At 42.5% G+C, this 24,272-nt stretch overlaps 1 protein-coding gene across 2 annotated transcripts; it reads right to left on the reverse strand.

Moving 5' to 3' along the window:
- Window positions 1-872: 872 nt before the first annotated feature.
- Window positions 873-23,451, reverse strand: BACH1 (BTB domain and CNC homolog 1). Of its 2 annotated transcripts, none has more exons than XM_053456796.1 (5): window positions 23,251-23,451; window positions 8,461-8,745; window positions 3,689-5,044; window positions 3,271-3,477; window positions 873-1,481 (listed from the first exon to the last, which is right to left on the reverse strand). In XM_053456796.1, exons 2-5 carry the CDS (start codon window positions 8,698-8,700, stop codon window positions 1,053-1,055), a joined length of 2,232 nt encoding a protein of 743 aa, XP_053312771.1. In that variant the 5' UTR covers window positions 8,701-8,745; window positions 23,251-23,451; the 3' UTR covers window positions 873-1,052. The 2 variants fall into 2 exon arrangements, with proteins under 2 accessions (XP_053312771.1, XP_053312772.1); XM_053456797.1 differs by lacking the exon at window positions 23,251-23,451 and adding an exon at window positions 18,324-18,486.
- Between the last annotated feature and the right edge of the window lie 821 nt (window positions 23,452-24,272).

Below are 24,272 nucleotides of genomic sequence, written 5' to 3' on the forward strand. Positions count from 1 at the left end.
TGTTAGGTTGCTGATTGCTAATAGTTGGTTATGGCAGTCTTTGTAAGGGTGGGAGAGGTCAGGAATAAGATAATGCTGACCCTGATCAGACAGATCTCAGCCTCTATGCGGGAATCTTTTACATTTTACTTATATACAAGGCAATGACACCGGTTGCTAGACTTAAAATTAATACATTTAGTTGCTAAAAGTTGTGGTGGAAACAATTCCCGTTCAAGGAGTATTGGGTTATTGCTTAGCCTTCTGATCTCGCACACGATCAGCTTAAGATTTACATAACAAATAGATGGAATTAAAAAAAAATCCAACAATATTATTTGCCTAGAAGGAGTGATTGGCTTAAAGGAGTATATGTAGCACCCTTGGTATTTTGAGCCCTAGTTATTGTATAGTATAAGCGTGTGGAAGACCTGTCAATATAATATAACATTATATATATATATATATATATATATATATATATATATATATATATATATATATAGTCCTAATTTAAGCCTCTGTTTTTTTTGGGGGGGGGGTATTGTTCTTTCCTAATGGGCTCTGAAACTGTACAATGGGGAAAAAAAAATAGTAGAAATTCTACAATAAATATTGTCCCGACCCTTAATTTCATGCTGGTAGTGTGGCTTTGGTTTGGAGTAACCTTGGACAGGTTGGTTTCCCGCGTCAACGTGGTTCCTACACCCACGAGTGGCAATTTCATTCATTGAATTCGGGGAGATGCTGCCTCAGATCCACAAAGTGTAGCGATGTACAAAGCGCGCTGTGGACTGAAGGGTTGATTACATCATTACAACTCATTTGTTCCCGTGGTTGGAAATGCATCCATTGTGTAGAGCATGCTTGCGTATTAAATTGCACCATTAGATAAAATGAGAAGTTATATTTCGTATTCAGAAGTCTTGCTTCTGTTTTGAACTTTGCGTTCAGATGTTTCCCCCCCCCCTTAAAAAAAACATTTAAGGATTTCTCTCCGAGGCGTATAAATGTAGAAAATTAAGGAATTTCTTCCCAATATGGAGCCCGATAAGGGGCCACGGCAAAAGGTCCTAATGTAGCTCATCAGTAGTGCATTTATCAGTCATCTGCTGACAGAAATCGGTTATCCCACTTTGACTCCTTGGTTTCTCCAGTAATTCTTCTTGGGGGCTTACGTTCTGCATTGGACCCATGCTCGGTAAAATCTTGTTACTTCCACCTCTATCATGCTGGCTGGCTACCCCCGGTGAACCTTCGGTGAATTGCTGGCATGTTTGCAGCATGGACGGGCACTGCAGGAGCAGCTTGTCTTTCTCCGACGTCAGAAAGGAAAGAGGGCATTCGGAGCTGGAATACTTTGCCAGGATCTGGATTTGCTCGCGGCTGAGCGCAGCTTCCAGGCACACCTGCTGGCACAGGCCGCTGAGATTCTGCTTGGTTTCCCCAAGGGTGGACAAAAGTTGGTCTCTTTCCTTCAGCAAATGTTCTTTTTCATCTTCCTGCAAAAAAAATAAACAGAAAAATAAATAACGAGTACACTAGATGGGCTGAATGGTTCTTCTCTGCCATCCGATTCTATGTTACAGCAAGTACTTAAAATAAAATAGGAAACTGTTGGTTGGAATTGATGGGACACACAGAAACTGGTCTTGAGGATGTCCCTAAAACACATAAAAGATTTACTGACCACATGACTTGGTAAATATATAGACTATAATGGCACCCCCTGAATGAAGTACAGTTTAATCCCCATTCAGACAATTCTTCATGTCTTAGGGTCAATTGGGTTTTTAATTCCAAAAACACAAACTGGTATTCTCAGGAGCACCCACACCTATATCACCCAACTCGGTCTTCACCCTCAATGTAGATGAAATCGGCGTCAGATTGGCCGCTAAGGAGGTAACCAAGACCAAGTCCAGAGGGTACTCTGTTCCTCGCTGATCTGTCCAGCTCATCCTCACGAGATATTATGACTTCTAATATTATGACTTCTCCAAGCCGCCTCCAGTTATGAGACACAAAAGGAACCCTGGCCTGCTTTTCTCATTTTCTATATGTCACTGATTCACAATGACATGTAACAAGACGGAGCAACATAACGATCAAACTGCTGATCTCCATCACAATTACAAGCGACCAGATGAGCGCCATTGATGAGGCCAAAAGGACAATGTTTACACGCGAGATAATACTCTAGAATGACACGGCATGACTTGCAACATATTGTAACTATGAATCGTTACACAAGATAAAGTACACATTCTACTGCAAAAAAATGTAAATTGTGTAAAAATGTAAATAGTTAATACAAAAAACTCCCAAAACTTTCTATAGGTCCTAAAATATTTATTAAGTCCCTTATTGAAAAAATACTGGGTAGCTGCAACCTGGGGGCAGAACCAAAACCGGGGAAGACTTCCAGCTTTAAATCGAACGGTTGAACAAATATATTGTATGAAACGTTTAGGAATTTCAGGGGCTCAAATGTTTTTGGACAAATCAACACAATCGAAAATAAAATGTTAATTTGCAGGCAATGAGTGCTTGAAGTCTGGAACGCACGGACATCACCAAAAGCTGGGATTGCTCCTTTGAGATGTGCCAGGCCTTTACTGCACCTGTCTTCAGTTTTGGTTTGTGGGTCTTTCTGCCTTAACGTTTGTCTTAATTGATGAATTAGAAATAACAAAATAATAATAATACAGAAATAATGCGGGAATAGCCCACACCTGTCCATTAAAACAGCCTTTGAGTCCATTGTCCAATTACTTTTGGCCCCTTGAAAAAAAGAGTGGGCTACATATTAAAGAGCTGTAATTCCAAACCCCTCAAATTAACGCTGAGAGACTGCACTTTAAGCCCACGGAAACTTGAATATTTGGTAAACAAGTGAAATAACAAAACTTGTGTCAGTGTGTCAAATATTTCCAACCTAACTGTACATGAAATTTAATTAACAAAAAATATATGAAAAAGAATCACAACTGAAGCAAATTTCTTAAAGATTAATCTTTTTTTTTTTGGTAGCTTCTCTTTGGAAGCTGAATTGGTGCATTTTCCAGAAAAAAACTTTTTTTAAAAAAAATCATTGAATAAATGTGTGGTTTGAGGTTTCCCCATTGTTTTGGCCCAAGCTACAATATTACGCTGATACGGGGCTCCCTTAAAGTCCCTAAGTGGTGCATAACTTTCAAAGTCCTCCCGATCTTTGATATTAAAGCAAAAACTTTTTCTGATTGACCAGGAACAGGTTGGGTGGCGCGCATTGTTCAAAACAGAACATACCAGTTTTTGAATCTCGGTTTCCAGATTCTGGATGCAGTCCAGTTTTCTCTTGCGACAGCGCTGGGCAGCGATCCTATTCTTGCTGCGTCTGCGGATGTCGTGGATGAAGTCTAACTGCTCGGCAGTGAGGTTGTGCATTTTCACCAGCGACTGGAAGTCATACCGGGAAAGCGAAATGATCTTTTGTGCGCTGAAAGGCAGTTTCTTCTGCAACGGAATTCACAATTTTGTGGATTAAGTGGATTAAGCACCATAACATCGTTCATGAAAATCACAATTTTTAAGCCCAATATTAACCGCCCCCCGTGCCCACCGTTTCACCCTGTGAAATATAAAGCTACCACTTGTGTTGTAGTTCAGGTCTAGGCTATACATGCCAACCATCACTTGGTCGCTGGCGGAGGGATTGTCTACCCACCTCACATTCCCGCTCTCTGGCCGAAAGAGATTCCCCGCTATCGCCCTCGCTGTCTGTTTCAGAATCTCCTTCCACGCTAACAGAACACGCGTACGGACATTTTTCTGGCTGCTTCCCTTGGAGGCATTCTTCATTGTTTGTTTCGAGATTGTTGGCACTCCCTTCGCTGGAAAGCGTACTGATGAACGGACACGCCACGGAACTGAGCGTTGTAAACGTTCTTTCCGGGCTTTCGCTGATGGATATTCCAAGCCACGGACATTCCGACCTTTTCTCCGCGTTGGGTTGCACAGCAGGTTCTTTGGCAGGCATCAGTTCTATCCCCGGTGGACATGTTAGTTCAGTCCCATAAATGTCAGGCCAAAAGCCTTTCGCAAGGTGCTCTGCAACTTCTCTCTCCTCGATGCTACGTTCTCTGGTCAGGAGAGACTCCCCAGGGACACACACATCCGGCTCGCTCACCTGCTTTGGGCCAGAGAATTCTCCGATCCGATTAGCACTTTCTTCTGTGCCGACGTTCTCCGGAGGAAGCGGTGTATTGGAGTCATTATGCATATCAATGTAGTTCAAGTTGCGTAACGGCTCGTAGGTACATTGGAAAGGCACAGAGTTAAAATTGCGAGGTTCCAGAGAAAAGCAAGGAGGAAACACCAACTTGGCACTGGTTTTCTCTTCGGCATATGTAAGGTTATGGTACGTTATATTGCTGTCTGGTGGGTTTATCTCGTACCTTTCCATATCTACAAGCGGACTCTCGTTTTTATTGTCTAGCTGATCACTCGCGTTCTCCTGAGGTTTCGGCAAAGTTACATTTTCAGATATCTCCGTTGAAACACTAGAAGAGGGACTCTGAGCTTCTTGACTCCCGGAACATGTGCTCACAGATCGAACGCGCCCGACTCTACAGGCTTTCTGAAACTTTCTATATTTTGGGCATAGGGAAGAGAACCCTTGGGAATTATCCTTGGCAAAGCATGAGGTTTCGCATGGCCTTTTAGGACTCTCAGTAGCCCGAGATAAATTTTCGATCTCGGTTGTACATTTCAGACTTTGGGGAAACTCTTCCTTCCAAAGCTCTTCCACCTCATCGATTTCCAGGCCGACTACATAATCCTGTTCGCACTGAACGTTCGCTTTTGGACAAAATGACTTGCAGCATTTTTTTCTAGGGCAATCTTGAGTCTCCGGTTTATTATCCAGGTATTTCAGTTTGAGAAAATGGAAGCATGTTTCCTCTATGTCATGAATCTCCAAGATGGTAGCACATTTTCTGACTTCCGATAAATTATCCTTGTTGACAAGGAGTCTAGACGTGTATGCAAACTCAAGGAGCGGGGCGAAGCCTTTCACGGTTACCTGTAGAGAGGGGCAGAGAAAGAGAGACAATTGTTACTATGCATTTATACAGAATCAGACATCAATTATGTACGCATCGGTGGATTTTTTTTTTTCTTAGACATTATCTGCACCTAACTATAGGCTACAAGCTTTAATTTTACATGAGCGCTTATGCCATCCTTCCTATAATACCGACCCTTGTGCTACTTAAAGGGACATTCCAGTGCCCCTATCCACTTATCTTTAGGAGAAGCTGCAGCGCATCACCCGCTCCATCATTCAGTTTTCACACCACTTTTGTCCTCTTGAAGAAGCCAACAAGTGCCAGGAAAGCAATCCCATTAAAAATCAATGCTTGTGCATGCGACGGATTACTTTTAGATCCCATAGAACTCCTGCGCAGAGTGTCTAGCGCGCGTTGGCCAGCAGAAGATGCGCTCGGCCAAATAACTCCACGCCAACGAGCTAATGGAGAAACAGGGCAAATGCATAGGGGGGCTCTGCTGAATCCCTCTGTGCATCATTAAGGGGCAAAAACAATAATTTAAGTGCATATGATTGATTCATCCATATGAATACTTGCAAAAATATAATTTTTTTTTTTTCAGGGATATTTTTTTTTTGATCCAAGGAGAGATCTGACTGGCACTCTGTGGTCAAGAAGGAAGTTTTTTTCCCTAGTTTCTTGCAAAAATTGGAAAGAGTCACAAACTGTGTTTTTTCTTTTGCCTTTGTACCTATGATGGCTGGACCGTGCCATTAATGTCTTCGCAAAAGAGAAGAAAGGCTTTATAAAACAGTTTATTCCTCTATAACACCGGGCTGTATTTAATGCAAAATTCAACAAGCTCTCCACACCCTCTATCTCATTGTAGGCATCATATCCTCAGGTTTACTATGAACACAGACATGTAAAACAGTTGGGAGTAAAATCTAGGAAGGAGATTTCATGGATTAAATTGATGTTAAAAAATTATTTATATTATTAATCATGCGACTCTACTAAGAAATCAACAGCAGGTTAGAAGAAAGGTAAAAGTTTTAACAGTTTGGTTAAATCGATATATTATGAAGGGATAATCCCTCGCTGCACCAGCAGGCTGCCACCTCTCTAATTCACAGACCATTAGCTGGAAATTAATTAAGGTCTAATCCTTTTATCTTTTCCGTAACACAGAGAAGAAAGAACTCTTTTCTTTGCCCGGGGCAAATCTTCACTGAATTTAAGGAAAGCCAAGTCCTTCATTATTAACGTCAGGGCAATTTGTCAAGGTCAGGTTACATACTTATGATTGGCATTGGACATTGGCAGAAGTACATCATGTTATCCATACATTGTCCTAGCCACATTAATAGCACATTTACACGTAACGGGATCAGCATACCTGTTGACAAATACGTTGCATGTGTACCCCTCTACCCCCAATTCACCCCGTCATATAAATAACCCAGCAAATTGTTTTAAAGGTTTTACATTAGGGCTGCAACTAACGATTATTTTAATAATCGATTAGTTGGCCGATTATTTTGTTGATTAATCGGATAAAAAAATACATTATTTTAAATTGAAGAAAAATTGCAATAAAAAACGTACAATTTACACTTTCATCTCTTTATTGCAATGGCCTCTCTCTATTCACCTTCTTATTTTACTGACATAATAAAAGCTACAAGAACCCAAACACAGTGCTTCTCAAACTAGGTTTTAATACAAAGGTATTAGTAAATATTAATTAATATGTTAACTATTTTTCATATTTAATAAAAACTGAGAAAAAAGCCTTGTTTAAATTTTTTTATTTACCAAACTGCCCCCAGTTATGCACATCTGACCCCCAGCTTGCCACTCTGCCCCATATATGCCTTATACCTCTTATATGCCAGATTCCACTGTGCCCCCTGATATGCCACTGTGCCCCCAATATGCCTTATACTCCTTATATGCCAGGGATATGCAACTAAGCCCCCTGATATACCTTTTACCCCCAGATTTGTTTTATGCCCCCCTGATATGCCTAATATCGATGTCTTATACCCCCTATATGCCACTGAGCCCCCTGATATACCTTTTACCCCCAGATATGTTTATGCCCCCCTGATATGCCTAATATCCATATGCCTTATACCCCCTATATGCCCTAAAAATTCATAATACCCCCCATACACCACTATAACTCACCCATACACCACTCTGGCTCCTCCCCCTCCCATACACCACTCTGGCTCCTCCCCCTCCCAAACACCACTCTGCCTCCTCCCCCCTCCCATATACCACTCTGCCTCCTCCCCTCCCATACATCACTTTGGCTCCTCCCCCTCCCATACTCCACTCTGCCTCCTCCCATACATCACGTTGGCTCCTCCCCCCTCCCATACTCCACTCTGCCTCCTGTGAACCTCCGTTTCTGACAAGACACCAGGGAGCCGGGTAGAGAGGCAGAGTGACGTATGAGAGGGGGAGGAGCCAGAGTGGTGTATTGGAGGGTGGCTCCCATACACCCCTCTGACTCCTCCCCCCTCCCATACACCGCTCTGCCTCTCTACCCGGCTCCGTTACTGAAGGCACTTTCACTGCAGCTTCATAGAAGCCACAGTGTAAGTGAAGGGCAGTAACGGAGTCTTTCTGTGCGATGCAGACATAGAGGATGATTCTCTGTCAGCCGGTGGGGGTCTGCATCGCACAGACAGACTCCGTTACTCACCTTCACTTACACTGAGGCTTCTATGAAGCTGCAGGGAAAGTGCCTGTCGGTAACGGTGCCGGGTAGAGAGGCAGAGTGATGTATGGGAGGGGAGAGGAGTCAGATGGAAGGGGGAGAGAGACGGAAGTGAGAGACCGGCCGACAGTGAGGGGAATCCAGGTCCCCTGCAGCGTTGCGGGGGATCTGGATTCCGGTGTTATAATCCGATCTCTGTTTGAGGTCGGATTATATAAGGAGAGGAGTTTTTCAGAGCATTTGCTCTGAAAAACACCTCTTTCTATAATCGATAAAAATCGATCAGATTAATCGATGATGAAATTCGTTGACAACGATTTTCATTATCGATTATTATCGATTTTATCAATTAGTTGTTTCAGCCCTATTTTACATAGAAAGTCCACACAGTCTTCTCTTTAAGGTGTAAGGGGTAATTCTGCCTCAAAAAAGGCTGATTATGGTGGTTAATAGTAAAAAAAGGACAATGGGCAACGGTCCTTATCCTTAGGGCATCTGGCAAGTGTGCATGTGAAATGGCTATCCTGAATCTAAGACAAGAACAGGGACTAGAGGGGCCGAATGGGTCAGCGTTTGTCTCTATACGATAGGGTTTAAAATGAATACCCCTGAAGAACAATGTGGCATTGAACAAGCGTGGCATTAGGCAAGCGTGTCCTTTGGAACAGCTGTGCATTATACCAAGTGCTGTACAGACTGACAGACGGTCGTTCTCACCTCTTCAGGTAAGGTGACTATGGAATCGCCGTCGCACGGCGGCACTACGCGGGATAGGAAGTATTCACTGCAAGCGGCCAGCACGGCCCGGTGAGCCTGGAACCTCTGGTCTTCCACCACTACGGTCACATCGCAGAGGAGGCCTTGCTCTCGCTGGGCGTTAAGACGAAGTAGAAGGTTCTTGGAGTGCACAGAAGATTCATAAGCAAACGCCGCGTCCTTCTTCTCATTACAAGTCATCCTGCACGGTGTACTCAGAAAGCATGCTTCCACTTAACGCTACAGCTGGGATTAAAAAACAAAAACAGGAAATAAATGGTTAACAGACCCGGAATGTGACATGTTAAGTTAAAATATCATTCATCGGGCAGCCGGCAATCAGACACATGTATTAATATAGCGCAAGTACATGCAGCCTATTAAACATCCAAACGCGCATCAAGCCTAAAACTCGCAACATCACAGTGACAGATCGATACATCTTATACACATTACCAAACACCGGCAACGTATACAATGTGAACATCTCGCAAACATTTCATCTGTAGAGGAAGGCAATGGCTGCCGACTGCACCTGTACAGCACATTTCCCACTCCGCTCCATCATGCGCGCTTTAATGCATATGATTTCTGCGTAGTCCCTTTAAATTTTAGTGGTGTCTCCCTTTTCCACTGAAATCCCCCACAAGCATTTGCCCCTTTCCACATCTCACCTACAGACCCCAGTTCACAGAGTACTTTTATAAGCATTATTCTTTAGTGGGGGCATCAGGGACAGTATACGGTCCCTTTAAGGTACAGAAGGAGAAGCGTGTCCTGCCCTTGCAAGCTTACTACACTCTATTAGATTACATTAATAATTTGGCTGGTTAATAAATACTTTATACCAGGGTACGACAAATTCCAGGTGACCATAGCAACACAAAATTGCGTCCTGGCGCCAAGGCTTTGCCAGGGGAGCCCCCGATGCCAGCACAGATGTCCAGCATGCGGAGTGTGAGTGCGGGGATTATGACGTCTTTTCCCCAGAGCTTGGATGCAACAAATCCTCCTTAACAAAGATGGAGGTAGAAAGAGGTAAGTGTGCATGTGTGGGTAAGTATGTATGGCGTTGTGTGTTAGTACGCGTGTCTAAATATATAACCGAGTGTGTGTGTAAATATGTCTATATAAGTATATTACTGTCCGGTAGTGCATGTGTAAGTATTTTACCCAGTGTGTTACAATATGTGTAAGTATATTACTGTCCGGTAGTGTGTGTGTGTGTGTGTAAGTATATTACTGTATGTTAGTGCGTGTGTATGTACGTGCGTGACTGTATGTGTAAGTATATTACTGTCCGGTAGTGTGTGTGTGTGTAAGTATATTACTGTATGTTAGTGCGTGTGTATGTACGTACGTGACTGTATGTGTAAGTATATTACTGTCCGGTAGTGTGTGTGTAAGTATATTACTGTATGTTAGTGCGTGTGTATGTACGTACGTGACTGTATGTGTAAGTATTTTACTGTCCGGTAGTGTGTGTGTGTGTGTAAGTATATTACTGTATGTTACTGCGTGTGTATGTACGTACGTGACTGTATGTGTAAGTATATTACTGTCCGGTAGTGTGTGTGTGTGTAAGTATATTACTGTATGTTAGTGCGTGTGTATGTACGTACGTGACTGTATGTGTAAGTATATTACTGTCCGGTAGTGTGTGTGTAAGTATATTACTGTATGTTAGTGCGTGTGTATGTACGTACGTGACTGTATGTGTAAGTATTTTACTGTCCGGTAGTGTGTGTGTGTGTGTAAGTATATTACTGTATGTTACTGCGTGTGTATGTACGTACGTGACTGTATGTGTAAGTATATTACTGTCCGGTAGTGTGTGTGTGTGTAAGTATATTACTGTATGTTAGTGCGTGTGTATGTACGTACGTGACTGTATGTGTAAGTATATTACTGTCCGGTAGTGTGTGTGTGTGTGTAAGTATATTACTGTCCGGTAGTGTGTGTGTGTGTAAGTATATTACTGTATGTTAGTGCGTGTGTATATACATACGTGACTGTATGTGTAAGTATATTAATGTAATGTTAGCATGTAGGCTTGCAAAAAAAAATTGCCTACATTTTAGGGCTGGCTACTAAATTTAAAAAAAATATGTCAACCCCTGCCTTATAACCCCCCGTCATGCAGTCAGAGAGCTGATTGGTGTGATCAGGGCAAGTCTTACTAAATGGGAGAAAGGTTTGCCGAAAGATAGCAAATTTATAAAGAGCATCCAGAGAATAAGCACCTAAAACAGAAGTTGCAGGTGAAACACTCCAACTCCCTGATTTCAGTCTGCATTATTAAGAGGTTCACAAGAAGGGTTGAGCTGCCCTGCGCAATGCATTTATCATATATAGCCATATATCCTATTTAACCATTCATTTTGCAGTATGAGCTCTGTCCTTTGCGCAGGAGAAACCCAGCAGAGATGGTACGCGCAGCAGGTTGGCTCTGAGAAGAATCCCTCATGTACTACAGAGGCATGGCAATTGTTTCTAATAGGCAGAGTATGATTGTATAATTACCGTCTATGACTCCACAAGCTGTTCAACCACAATAAGAATAAGAATTACATGGCAGAGAATCGCCATCTGGATCCTCTAGCCTGCCCATAACCAAACCTCCCCACTGGGGAACCGCGCCGCGATCTCCACCGCCTCAACAATAACAATAATAAGAATAATAAGAGTTCCAACGATTATTTTCCCCGTTCGGACAATTAACAGAACGCAATCAAACTTTACTCACCTGTACGGTTATCCGCAAACAGGTTGTGGAAAATTAACAAGCTGTTCACGTACAACGTGTGAAATATTACAGATAAATTATTCACTGGACATTCACTACACAAGCGGTGGAATATTTGGGGGGGGGGTTCTTATTCAATGACAATCAGCAGAATAACAAACACACCGATCCGTAGTTGAGTAGGAGGAGGTCATTATATCTTGCAGTTTTAGCTTTTTTTTTTTTAAACAGTTCCCGTAAAGTTCTATTTGTAACTATAAATATTTTTTATAGATTGTAAAATATGGAATTTAACACTCGCTGGTACTAAGGGGTCTTTGATACGTCACATGAGCTATGCGCATAATCCAGGTGTTTGGGGGCAGATGTTTCTTAAATGCCAATGGTAAGTGTAGCCCTCGTGGTTCTTCTGATGAGTCAATTGGGTAGTAGAGGAACTGCCCCTAAACACCTTTTTATCACTCCTGCACGTTTAATGTAATTGACACATTTTGTAAAATAAATTTGTTAGTAAAAGTTCTATCCCATGGTACAGAAGTCAGCTTCCTTCCCCCCAGAATGTCTACTACAGCTGTAAAGGAGAAGCCCTACAGAAAAAAAAAAAAAACATTTTGCTCCTTTAAACTCCCTTTATCTGCAGACCAGGAGGCGGCCATTGTTGTCAGTCATGTGATATGGTAACTTTCCCTTGTCGGACACCACACTGGGCTGATACTTTATGGCAATGCTAATGAAGTCTGTTCTTCCATAGACTTTCATTAGTCAGAATGTCTAAGTGGGTAATTGGGACTGGGGCCATACGTTCTCTGCCCGGGGCTGGCATAAGGAGCATGAAGAGTATGTTCTTAATGAGTCACATTGAAGATCCGGAGAACGCGAGAACGGTTTGTTCAGTTTGGGTTTCTTTGTGAAAATTCCATAAACACAATTATACAATATGGGCAGTGTGGGATTTAACCCTCGCCGTAACCTAACAATTATGAGCTACTAGATTACTGGCACGAGGTGGAGCGCCGTATGTACCCCAGGAGCTGTATTTCTTCATCCTCTGTCTCTACGAAACCAAAAGTCTCCGGATCTTCTCCCTACTATGAGTTACCCTAATTGGCTTTGATTTCAGTCGATTAAAATGCTCTTATCCTGACAAATTAAAATATGTTTTGCTGCTTGTAATGTTTTGTATAATGATGTCACTCTATCGTTCATCAGTGATGTACAACTAAAACAAAAAGCTTACATAATAAATCAGGGAGATCGCTGGCACATCTAAGCAGACCTTTTATATTCAACATTTGTGTACCAATTCAAATCAATTCAACTCAAATCATGGCAATTATTATTACATAGCGCCATCATATTCCGCAGCGCTGTACAAACAGGGCACAACAAATAGTGCACCACATGACAACTGGGACTTTATCTCGCTGTCCCATCTGCTTTTCGGGACAGCGGGATTCAGGACCGCCATCTATCGTTCCCGATTTAATTTTCTGGTGTTTGGGACATATTGCGCAGAATTGTGCGCATGCGCCGTAGCACTGCCAGTTTGAGCGACTCTACCTCCTCAGCTCTGTAGAAGTTAGAATGTATGCAATATCTGCAGGTCACATGTATGTAAATATATATATATATTATACACACACTGTATTTATAGATATATATTTGCTGCTAGAAATTCTCATATGGTTACACTGAAAAATATTATACAAAATGAAGCAAAACAAGAGCCCCGGCTACCTTAAAGATCGGTTTGTTCCGTGTTGGGAGTCAGCGAGATGATTTTAATAAAGCACTTGGCAGGCTGCAGGTGAGCTGAGTCAGTCCTCCTGACCGCAGATCCGGATGATGAATGTTATTACTTCCCAACACGCTTCTGTGCTGCAGCTTGCACAAGCGTTTCCCCTCGCGTGTGTGACGTTCTCTGGGAAATCAGCAGCAGCTGCGTGGGGTCTATTCACTAAAGGGGGAATCTGCAACTCTTTCAGTTTATTATGAAGGGCCAACACTGGCCAATAGAAGGGCTTAGCAGAGCCTGTCTAATGCATTTAACTGATGAGGCGATCTCGCTAATTTTACTATGCATTATACAGGGCCAGCCCAGCTCTTTCTCCAGCTTATTTAGGATGGTCCTTTATAATGTATAGTGAAGTCAAGAAAATGACTGCGAACTCTCGACAAACCCCCTGTGATTTAGTTATATGAAAGTTTTCATATATTCTTGGCCGGTTAATAACTCCACAAGATGTATTCATAAGTCCACAACACGCGACGTTGTCGAATATCCGGATATTGCCTGTTCTAATGGCTCAGGGATGTTCCATACGCTCCGGTAGTGATCCATTAACCCGAAGAAGGTCTTCCCTAAATGGAACGTTTTCAGGGGACTTCAACATCTCACGATGACTTATATTATTATTATTAGATTTAATTATATTTTTAGACAGACAGGCATTTACCCCGAGGCTGACAACACTTTTGGTACCGCTACAGGATTTACCCACTAAATCATAAGTTCGCAAAAATTTCAACTGAAGTCAATTTAAGACTTGAAGGAGCCACCGCGGCTCGTTCCTCCTGCAAGCCGACCCCTACAGAACGGAATACGAACGCCGATACGTATTTTACACCGGAGGGTTCCTTTAACGTACCCCAATCTCATAACTCATCGTGTTAAAAAGGCCACCCAGGAGTCCTGTTACTTGGCTCTTACACCCAGTGCCTCCGATACAAGGAACCAAAATCAATATCAATATAGTCAGATAACGGCACGGTCAATGGAGCATATAAACTCTCCAGCCTCATTACACAACAGCTACAGGAGAAATATTTTTATCGCAATGTGCGTTTCTCTCTCTGTTTTGATGGATACAGGTATTAGATGAAGGAATCGGACCCCCTCCGCACCCGGGGCGCTACAGGCGATATCCGTAACGCATGCCGGATTCTGACACTAGATGTGAAAACAAAGCGACAGATGAAACCGAGGCGATCCCCAGTCTCACACACAAACCCCTTACACGCCAAATCGCTCGACGTCCCCAGCCGGGGTCTGACAGCTCTGACTACGTAATATGTACTGGAAGGTCCTACTGGTTCTTCAACTCAGTATAGAAAACACAAATGTATTATAATACATATTAAATACAGATGTATGGATAAATACAGATAAGCTAAGGATTATTTACCATGAACAAACACATGATCTTATATTTATGCTTTTGTGCATTTAAATTATATATATATATATATATATATATATATATATATATATATAAATAAATGTATATAAAATGCCTAGTTCTGAATACAAAAATGCCCCAATACACCGCTGTCTTAGCAATAAAGGTGCAAACATGTTATCCTTCAATTCTACTGATTAGACCAATTTTGTCTACATTTTGAACGCTAATCATTAACTCCTTGTGCATTTCTGCTTTATGCACAAAACATCTAACAAGTATCCCTGTTTAGGAGGGACAGTCCTTTTTTGGGGGGGTGACCCAAATCCGCTGCCCCCCTTTTTACAGGAGCTCAATAATTTGCAGGTTACGAATACATCACAGTATCTACAAGCTTAGACTTCACAATATTCAGAACGCATTATAACAGCAGCACAGGGTGTGTTTATAAAGAAAACCATTTAAATACATTTTAAATAAAATAAAAAAATATTTAGGTATTCAGAAAGAAAATTCTACGTACAGCCCCCCCCCCCCGCCCATGCTCACAGTTCCTAAAAAAGACAAATGTCTGGAGATCAGGTATATGAATGCATTTTCACATCAGACGGTGCCAGAACAGGACAGCACATTCTAGCACGCCTTTGGGGAAAAATGTGCTGACTGAGACATTTCAATGATGTCATATTTCTGTTTTGGCTATTATGTTATATCTGTGTTGCAACGGCATTTTTTTTTGCCACGGTCATATCACGTTACATTACACATTCCAGGGTATTTTCCCGCACTGTGTCAGAATTCTAGCTGACAGCAGGAATTCCAATGGTGTTATCAAAACGATGCATAGATATAGCCTTGCCGTTTGCAGGAGGACACTTTTTACCTATTAAACGTCAGCCGGGATATCTCCTTTGGACACCGGTTGCGTGTTTTAGTGTGTACCGGCAGGCGGGATCCGCAGGTTTCCGCGTTTTTCCCGCTATGTATGCTAATTAACTTGTTACTGATATGTTGCAATGTGTTCAGCGCCGGTGGCCCTGGAGGACACACGTTGGAAATCACCCATATACCAAAAGTTAGGGTAAACCAGTCAAGCAGGGACAACATTGCCACAGTAGCGAAGGAGGAGCATGTCTAAGGCAGGGCTTGCCATTTTATAATGATCTTCTGACCTCTAAAAGAATATGAAACACGCTCCAGATATCCGTCTGGCTCCCAAATTCTTCATAAGTTTGTCCAGCTGGTCTAAAGCATGGCGATGATATATTTACCTTCCGCGTTGCCCTATGCCTGACCTAAAGCAGCGCCCTCAGCCGCCCCCTCCGCGGTAGGCGCCTTCTCTGCATTAAAAGGCTCTCTGTGCCTTTAACACACGGAGCCCCGGGACACGACATCTAATGCCACTGCTAACGTGACTACACGTCTGGCGGCCGGCAGAGGGTTACCAAGACCAAGTTCTCAGCTAGATCGGCCTACAGATATCTGATACAGATGTCTTCCTCAGATTTCTGCAGGAGTTGCTACAAAGCAGAACCTCCTTGAAATCCAGTGGTTTGGTTTCCTTGAAAAAGAGACCTCTGAGGTCCCTAAGCCTTAAGTGACTCAGCGGTTTTTTTTCTATGTTGGACCAATAAAATGTATCAGCTATGACTACAGACTCCATCCTCCATTTACAGCTACAACCATCCCCTACTTAAAGAGGCTGTAAATGTACTGGAAGAAATCACGCAGTTTGTCTCTGCGTCTGTGAATTCCACAAACGACACAGATAATGAAAGGCTGATCACAGATGTACAGCGGTCGCCCATCTCACTAAGGGACCTAGACAACCCCTGCGACCGATTGGTCGCGTCTCCCGGTGCTAGTCCAGTTTAGAACCCTTTTGAACCGGTATGGGGTCAACTATTAAGCCAGTATCACAACCTCATGAGCGGGGATCTGGCTATTGCACCTCTTCCCGAGTTTTGTCTAAAGGCCGTCTTGTACAGCTGGCAATTACTTTCAAGGGATCCATGTATAAAGTGGATATAGAGGCAAAGGTGAATTGTTGACCTTATTTGCGTGCCTACCCAGAATCCCTTGCGGTTGTGGCAGCACCATGAGATTTCCGAGGGAAAAACAAGTCTTCTGGCTTGTCTGTTGTCTGTAGATGAGTGTTTAATAATGTATGTATGTATGTATGTATGTATGTATGTATGTGTGTGAACATGATGGTGTATATGCAGGCATCTGTATGTGTGAGCATGAATGTAAGTGCTTGTGTGTTTGCATATGTATACCAGAGTGTACACAGCAGGGGGGTGCTTTTTGGGGGCAACGATGACACAGATAAGCTGCTTGGGGGAACTGACATGCTGGGGGCAAAGATGGCACAGGTGGCAATGTGGGACATGTTGCTTGGTGAAGTTGGGGGGTGCGGGGGCAATTTTCGCACTGGGAAAGAAATAAAAGCTGTGTACCCGGCGATTACCTATAACATAAATTATAACAGCGGGATGGGTGTCCTGAAGCTATTACACAAGGAAGCCGACTGATAAATACTTGTAAGATTGTATCATAGTTCCATATTCCAATCACATCTGATGAGCAAGCGACGGGAAACGTCCCAACATGTATTCCAGGAAAGTCATTAACCAGTCATAGGTGTGATCAGCAGCCATTAAAACCGTCTCCACAACAAACATTACAAACCACCAAAGCAGAGGAAAAAAAATAAAAAAGTTACAATGAAACAAATGAAATTCTAACTATATTTATAGAATTATTCATTTCTCAGCAAATATTTATTTCCAGCTGTGCCAGAATATTGCAGTAAACCAACCAATGCAAAAAAACATGACATCACAATATAAGACTCTAGATTGTAAGCTCCTGCGAGCAGGGCGCTCTTTACCCCTTGTTTCTGTAAGTCAAACTGCTATGTCAAACACTACTCATTATGTCCTGTTCACCCGTTGTACAGCGCTACGGAATATGATGGCGCTATATAAAATAAATAAATATTTTTTTTTCTTTTGCAAACATGGGAATATGTGAAATACCGAAAGGATTAACCCCTTCTCGACAATACACACACACATATATATATATATATATATATATATATATATATATAATAATACATATTAATAATATAATACAGATACATTAGGTGGAGAGGAATCTACATCAGCAACAAAACAAATCACAACACTCCACGGTCATTGTGGAGGAAGAGATCAGAATTATATTCGAGGCTCAGACACAGCCATTGCGCTATAAACAGATATACCCAAAGCAGCGAAATAATGCAACGGCTGCGTGACAGCTGATGGCGCAGGAATCAATCCCTTACCATGCATCTTAATTTAAAGGGTCAGAAACTTAGGTGCAGTGTAAGGAAGTTTTACTTTACTGAAAGGGTAGATGATAAGTGGAACAGCCTCCCTGCAGAGGTGGTAGAGGGAATTTAAACATGCATGGGATAGGCATAAAGGTATCCTGAAACAAGATGAGACCAGAGACTAAGGTCTGAGTCTTTGCAGCAGGATCGGGCAGTCTAGATGTGCCAAAGATAATAATGCCCTAATGAGTCTTCTATGTAATAAACATGACAGCATATCTTACAAAAAGTTACCGCGACAGCAAGATAATCAGTAAACAATAATAACATCCCGCCAACAACAAGTAAACAAACATCACGGAGCAAATAGCGTTTGGTTAGCACATTTAGTAATGAGATTTCACTACCAAAATAAAGCCTCCCACACCAGGCACCCCTTCCCTGTCTGCACTACTGGAAAGGCTCGAGCTGGAGCATTAGGGTAATACGGAATTTGGTTGCACGGGGCCACCATAGCTTTGCGTCCCTTTAAATGTTTAACAGGCTGCATCGAGTGATTATGAAGAAGGTCACTTACAGCTCAGGAGGGAATCTCATGTCAGGCACTAAGTCTCTTCTCCTTCCTTGTGTACGAACTGCTTCCTGAGCTTCCAGGGTCCCTGACCTCCTACCGCGTGATGTCATCAGCTACGGGGACACGCCGGGGCCAAACGTCCTGCGAGCTGCCTGACCGTGTTCTGCTGCTGGGTTAGGTTTATGAGACCTGGCAGGTAGTCGTAATAACAGCTCTGCTGCAACTCTCTTCAGTCTAAGGCAGCCTTTACAGACAGGCGAACTTATCTACAGATTCCCTTCCCTGTATGTGTAATAGACATTTTTTGTACACGTCTGAAATCTGTTTTAAAATTATATACGCCTCTATATATAGCACAGAGTTTAAATAAGTTTCACTGATTTTTTTTTTTCCCCAAGTGGTTTAGCGAAGAGATATAATTATTTAATATATAGAGAACATGCATTCACATACTTCTAAAGCAATGTCCCCTAGTGGTGGGGTGTGGGATTGCATTCAGCAGCAACCTGCTTGACACGCTAACATTCCGTATCACGGATTTATGCGCGCGGTAATATAGAAACACTGCAGGACAGGAAAAACTGGGGAAAAACCCAATGTATCGACAATTACGTCAAAAAAAGTATTTTACTGTTTCCAGATTGTACAGCGCTACGGAATATGATGGCGCCATTGAAAGCCGTAAATAATGATAAGCTTTTTTTAGCCTTTGGTTCTGTAAATCCAATTTTTTAAAACGGTCCCTTTAAATTTCAACATTTAGCAAATTCATGGAGGGATTCTGCAGACCACCCAGCTAAATGCCCTCCAACCAGCCAGCCAAATGCCCCGCAGGTCATATACTCGCCTACAGTCAGCTCCGGCGCTGGCTCGTGGAACGCCGGAGGGGGGCATTCCCATGTGAGTGCTGTCCTGCCACTGATAGGCTGTTTCAAGCAACCAGTCAGTGGCAGGAATGGTTGGACCAACGGAGGAGCAGTGCAGCTGCTGCAGCAGGGATGCATCTTCTGAGTCAGATAAGTGATTTATTGTTACTCATAGAGTTCCGTAATGTGTATTTTTATAAAGTGGGGGTGTCGGGGTCATGAAATTGCCCCTGTAAATAAAATACCCTAAAGGTAAAAGCAGTCAGAAAAAAATGCAATATCTGTACCTCCGACTGCCTCCGACAGCGTTTTTTGTGTCCCCCATTGTCTTTAGGTATATTTGTGGGACTCGGGGGGGAGGGGGGGTGAAACTTTTGATTTGGAAGCTTTGGCATGCGAACAATCCAAGCCGCTTAGTGAAACAGACACCACAACGCTGATTCACTGCCGTGTGCTGACAGCGGGTGACTCAGCATCTGCTGCAAGTCTTTAAAACAAATTTAGAATATTGCAAAACGGCATGTCATCACATAAAAATCACCTAAAGTAAAAGCGTGTTTTTCAACCTAAAATGACACGTAGTTACATTATAAAATGTAAAAATATAGAGAAAAAATAGATTTACTTGCTCTGCTTTTTTTTAAAATGGACAGTCCAGTATGTGAGGGAGCCCCCTGAATAATGAATGCTTCCTTTGTAAGCACATTCATAGGCATTCAGCAAACCTAAAATGCATTTACCTTAGGGAGAAGCTGCACCTCCACAGCTGCAGCTTCCCGTTGCCCCTGTGCCCGAATGCTTAAAGCAGCCAGTCAGTTGAAACAAAGCTCTCCCATCTAAATCAGTATATAGTGTGTTTGTTCTGGGGGGTCACATATATTCCCAACCAGCTGGACCCCCAAATTCCACCCACGGCCTGTATCTTTGCGGTCCTTGGAAGTTGTCAAATAGGAAATTAGGCTCAGACTCTAATAGATCAATAAGTACAAATATTATTAGGAAAAACAACAGGTGGAATGTAAAATTATTTACTTACAGCTTTTTGCTGATAACATTTTTTGGGAAGGGTAGATCCTTTATTTACATGTGAAAATAAATAAGTTTCTAACCTTTATATGTACATTTTTACTTATTCTTTACCCTGTGTTTCTGTATTTCTGATTCTAATATATACTAATATGTTACGGAAGTCGTAGGAATACACAATACAAGTCATAACGTTTTTTTCTGTTTATTTGATCTATACAGATTTTGGATCCAAGAGTAGGGTTGACCTATCAGCTATTTTTGAGGGACACATACAAAATACTGCCCTGCCGTGTGTGGAGTGTAAACTGCCCTGCCGTGTGTGGAGTGTATGAATGAATAACCGATTCCCTTGTGCGAGGTTATACACCGCACATACTGCAGGGGGCAGTAAAATGTATAAGTGCCCCTCACAAAAAATGACCGATATGGTTGGAGGGTACTAGGCCAGCTGTTTGAGGTCAAGCAATGCAGTGCTCCCTTAATACATTGAAAACCGATGCAGAATATCAGTTTTATATCTGGCAACTGAACGGCGTTGAATAATAACCTTTATTGACGTGTCAGCATGTGAAGGAAGCCACGTGGGTTAAGCGGTTTAATTCATAGCTCCATATGGAATGTAGAGGAGATACGTCAGTCGCATATTGTGATGAAAGCACGACGTGCTATTCAGTGGTTAGGTTTTATTGTACTTTCACACCAGGGCCCGACTGGGAGTGACTTAGTGACATATGTGCTAAACCTGGCATACCTGGAATCTTTAGGCGGACCCTGGGACCCTCTAAATATTATGCCTGTTATTAATATTATGACGTACTATGGAACCACGTATCTGTCTCGGGTATGGTCACAGCAGCGTAGAATAGGAAAGAGTCTTCCAGACTATGTGACCCTCAGAATCTGCCCCTTCACCCTGAGATTTGGGAATCCTGAGGCTCAGGGGCAAACTCTGAGAGTTCCCAGGTATGCTGATCGGCTGCTGAAGCCACAGTATTAGTCGTTTTAAGATCCAGGGCGCTACCTATAGGCAAGGTTGGCGCTGGCCTAGGGTGCAGATCTACGTAGGGGCGTTTCTTATGCATTGGAGGCGCCCCCCACTCACATATATTGGAAGAGCAGGGCCGGTTGGGGCGTTCATGGATCTCCCTGCAACCGGCCCTCATTTCTCCTTTGCAATTCTGCCAATGCCGGCATGTGACATGCATTGGTGGATCCGGTGAGGGGGGAAATGGGGAAATCGCTTCCTTTGGGACAGGAGGAGGAAGTGGGGTCACACAACATCCAGTTGTAGGACCCCCCCCAGGGGTAGAGCAGCAGCTCACAGGGCATAAGAAACTATTTTTCATTGTTTAATTCTCAGCTGCACATACTTTGCAAAATTAATACTGACTATATAGTTTTGACAATATTAATTACATTATAAAAAATACAGGGTTGGTTTTGGCAAAAGGTACCAATCATTCCACCTTGAGGATGCACCTGTTAAGGTTCAATCTTTGTGGTGCACTATGATGGGCATTATAGGTAACTAGATTAAATCTAGGAATTCTTGGGTTTCTGAGGGGACTATTAGAAAGAAGATGGGGGAAAATAACACAGGCTGTTACAAGTGTGGCGTGGTGTTTGGTCATGTGCACTCCCCCAGGTTCCACCCACTTCCCACCTATTCCCTATCCATTGAAGTCTGACATACACATACTTACACTAACACACACCTACACATACTAACATACACTTCACTCATTCACATAGTCCTCTTACACATACACATTCATGCTAACACACACTCATTCTAACGCACAAACACATATACATTCATGCTCACATAACTTACACATTCACGCTAACACACGCTCATACATGCATTCATACTTACAAACTTCCTCTCTTATTCTCTCACTCACCCCTTACCTCTCAGTTTGCACTCACTTTTGACCGTTGGGTCACATAACTTGACCCTGCTGTGTTCCTGCCTCCCCAAGCATTCCAAATGTGTTTACAAAGGGCCAATCTGACTTAGATAATGTTAAATCTGTATGGCATTTTTATATTTATGCTAATTACAGTCAAATTTGACCATTTTTTTTCCCATTAGGAATAGAACACAAGCTCACCATTTTTGTTATTCTTTCATTAAGTGACAGAAATGTATTTTCATAGAATACGTATTCGTAGTATATATACATTAGCTGGTTATTTTACGTTAGACTTCACCACACAGTGTGTATATATAAAGTCCACACATTTGTGGGAGAAAAGCAGGGCCAAACCAAACTGGGCCTCTGCGCACAGGGAATATGTCTGGTGGTCCGGTGGCCGATAGAGCCTGATGCTTACCGTTACTGCAACTCATGTGGCAGATTGGGACCTGCAGTATGCAGCCGCCGACTGTATACACATGGCCGCATGGTGAGAAAGTATGAAACGTGACCACAAGGCTGCTTTTCATCTAAATCCAGCCACGGCTACAGGTCCACTCACTAATATCCTAATTTCCCTAGACCACCCTCACGTGTGCTTAGCTGTACCCTCTAACCTTGTATACTTTGCTAGAACAGGATCCACCTTATTTATGGATGCTTCTAATTTCTTCCCATTGACTCCACACTGTAAAATAATACAGCATTTAAACTGCATATACCCCCAACTTCTATTACATAGCTGTGCGATCACCACTGCATAAAACACAGCTACTGTGTGAATAATTAGTGGTCCCTAGTCTAGGAAGGTCTCGTGTGAGTCCATCGCACACAAAAGGTATTATATAATCTAAGATAGTCCAGTAATATATATATATATACTATATGGCTAATAAAATGCCCCTTTTTCCGATCGTTAATAACTTAGTTCATCTCTCCCGTTATCTCCTTCCATAGAGGCTGCTGTGACAGATGACATAACACTTTTTTTTTTTTTTTTTAAACACACAACTCATATCTTCAATGAAAGAGCTTCTTCTGACCCACCAGCAAAGAGACCACCAAATCCCCTCCGCCACACACACAAGTCAGTGCATTCAGTATCAGCCGGCTTACCTTCCAAACTCCTCCGTCTCCTTTAGACTGTGCCTCCTAACAAAATATCTATTCCGTCTCTGTCTCTGTACCACCATTCCTACAACTGCATTTCTGAATATTAGAGTGTCTTTTCATGCCTAAAAGCGAGGCTTGGTCAAAATGGAAAACAGAGATAACAGAGTGACAAGAAAAAAGTTACATTGACTGTTTTAATCTCCCACGACGCAGCAGTGTGCATCAGCTGACTCCGGACCCACCTCTCCCAGGATGTCTCATAATCTGGAATCCATCCAATATTTTTTTTTTCTTCCAAAAATACAAGTTTGTTTTTGCAATATGCTGTAAGCATGCATTTCTGGTGTGTATGTATCATTAGTTACATTTTTAAAGGGACGGTCTTGGTTCCCTAATAGCTCCACCAATAAAAATGCATATTGGAGTACTTTTAAGTATTTTTATATGCATTTATTAGAGATGAAAAGTAACGACCTTAAGGAGAAGCTGCAGCGCTCCGCCCCTCCGAAGTCTGAATTTCCATGTCAGTCTTGGCTAATTGAAGCAGCTGATAACGGCCAAGAAGGTTCAAATAGAGCACTTTCTGCACATGCACAAAGAGGGGCTTTTACGAGCCAGAGCTGAAGCTGGCTGGTGATGAGCACACCACACGTGCAAAGTGACAAGCATGAGATGTGTTTGATTAAACGCACCTCCTGTAAGCCTAGGGGTTGGGGCAGATATAGAAGCAGACGAGTCAAGGAGATTCTACAGAATCCCTCCATGCATTTGCAGGGTGGGAACTCAGCTATTCTTTAAAGTGCATAATATGGCTGGAGTGTAATGTGTAATAACATCAAATATTGGGAAATATGCAGAAGAAACTCTGTGGGTTTTTCAAACATTCTGAGGGCCATAAAAAAGTTTCAGTAACTCCAGCCTGCGGGCTAGTTTTGGATAATGGTACTGATTGTGTGTAACGGAGCAATAATAGATGCCAATCCTTACACCCACTGGAGCATCACAGGAGGAGAACAGAGGCTCCT

The sequence above is a fragment of the Spea bombifrons genome, chromosome 2 (genome assembly GCF_027358695.1).
Source record: "Spea bombifrons isolate aSpeBom1 chromosome 2, aSpeBom1.2.pri, whole genome shotgun sequence".
In the NCBI taxonomy this organism is placed as follows: domain Eukaryota; kingdom Metazoa; phylum Chordata; class Amphibia; order Anura; family Pelobatidae; genus Spea; species Spea bombifrons.